At 39.0% G+C, this 1,534-nt stretch overlaps 1 protein-coding gene across 1 annotated transcript in view; it reads right to left on the reverse strand.

Annotated features, from left to right (window-relative positions):
* The window catches only part of LOC106102648 (diacylglycerol kinase theta), a gene marked incomplete at its 3' end in the record, with an annotated part of 8,019 nt that overhangs the window by 1,227 nt on the left and 5,258 nt on the right, over positions 1-1,534 (reverse strand). The window contains 4 exon segments of the mRNA XM_013282189.1: positions 1-51; positions 486-660; positions 1,132-1,266; positions 1,445-1,526. The exon segment at positions 1-51 is cut by the window's left edge and continues 20 nt beyond it. Of these exon segments, the coding sequence (XP_013137643.1) occupies positions 1-51; positions 486-660; positions 1,132-1,266; positions 1,445-1,526 (443 nt within the window).

The raw sequence follows: 1,534 nt of genomic DNA on the forward strand, positions 1-1,534 counted from the left end.
CCGCCGCACACCAGGATCTTGTAGTTGGGGATGTGCCGGAACACGTACAGTCTATACACAACACATATATAAAACTACTCCTATATTTGTAAAGATATAAAAAAAACAACTACCTAAAAACTATTTCATTATCACAGTAATTATTACAGTAAGTAAGTACAGTATTATCACAGTAAAACTTTTATTCGTAAATTCCAAAATTGAAATATTCAAATGACAACTCTTCCTATTGCTTCTTTGCTTAACTTATAGTTTTTGTCCCTTTCTCGCAGAGCAGTTTTTTCCAATTTACTCATCCCCTAAGGCTAATAGCGTGAAAATATATAGCCTAAAACGTGTTGCAAGTGTAGGGCTTTTTACTAAAAAAAGAATTATTGAAAAACATACTGTAATTTCTGACTTCCTACATAACAAATAACTGCATTTACGCTTTATTATATTCTATAGATAGTTACTAATTTAATTACTTATTAGTGGATACTGACCCGGGTAGGGGTCCGCCGTTCTCAAGGTCGAACACCTGGTAAGGGTTGAGGAGCTTCCGGAAGGAGGAGATGAGCTCCAGGCCCTGGCAGCCGCCGGACTTGACGTTGACGAACACAAGCAGTGGCTTCACGCCCGCGGGAACCATCGATGGCTCTATACTAGGTAGCAGCATCACTGTACACACAAATAGAAAATTAAACTCAACACTTCTAGATATAAGATTGAATTTTGCTTTTTTTATTTCGGTACAAAACCAAATGGAAAGGTTTTGAAAAGAAGAAGAACCCAACACAATATAGTATAGCCTCTTACAATGCTGATAAGTAACGTTTACAACGGGCGCACACAGTTGTGCGATAGTTTATTCAAAGGTCTAAACTATCGCACAACTGTTGTGCGATTTTCGATTGTTTCACTGCCAATTAAACTGTTTAGTTGCACAACAAAATCGAGTAGTATGCGTACCTCCATATAACCTCATAGCACAAAGCGAGACATATGTGAGATAGTTAAGTCAAAGGTGTACCGTACGTTGTTAGTGCTTGTTAATATTTTTGACTATTAGTTTATCTCGTGTAATATCAAGAAGTTAAGGTAAAATGCTCCAAAAAACAGTATGTAGTACTTAAATTATGATATTTTTACCTAATAAATGTTTATCTTCATATTTGGCCTCGCGCAGTGCGTACAGCGCGCGTACCGCCTTGCTGGCGTCCTCGTACGTGATCACCATTGACCCGTACTCGTAGTAGATGGGCCCGATTGATGTGAACTTGTTCTCTACATGAATACAAACATCTTAATATCCATTATAATACAATTTCTTCAAATAAAAATCAATTTACTGAGCTGTGCTATGGACACAGCGTTTTTAGATGCAAGACGGGGGCTGAAATACTTGAAATTGTTAGCTAAGAAACCTAGCTAAGAAAAGTCGAGAATACCGGGTGAGACTTACCAGTGCCGAGGAACTCGACGAGTATGTTCTCGTAGTTGCGCTCGGAGAGTCCCGGTGGCAGAGAGGCGACGAAGAGTGCAAGCGTGGGTC

This window comes from Papilio polytes, unplaced genomic scaffold (assembly GCF_000836215.1).
Source record: "Papilio polytes unplaced genomic scaffold, Ppol_1.0 DF823912.1, whole genome shotgun sequence".
NCBI classification, from domain to species: domain Eukaryota; kingdom Metazoa; phylum Arthropoda; class Insecta; order Lepidoptera; family Papilionidae; genus Papilio; species Papilio polytes.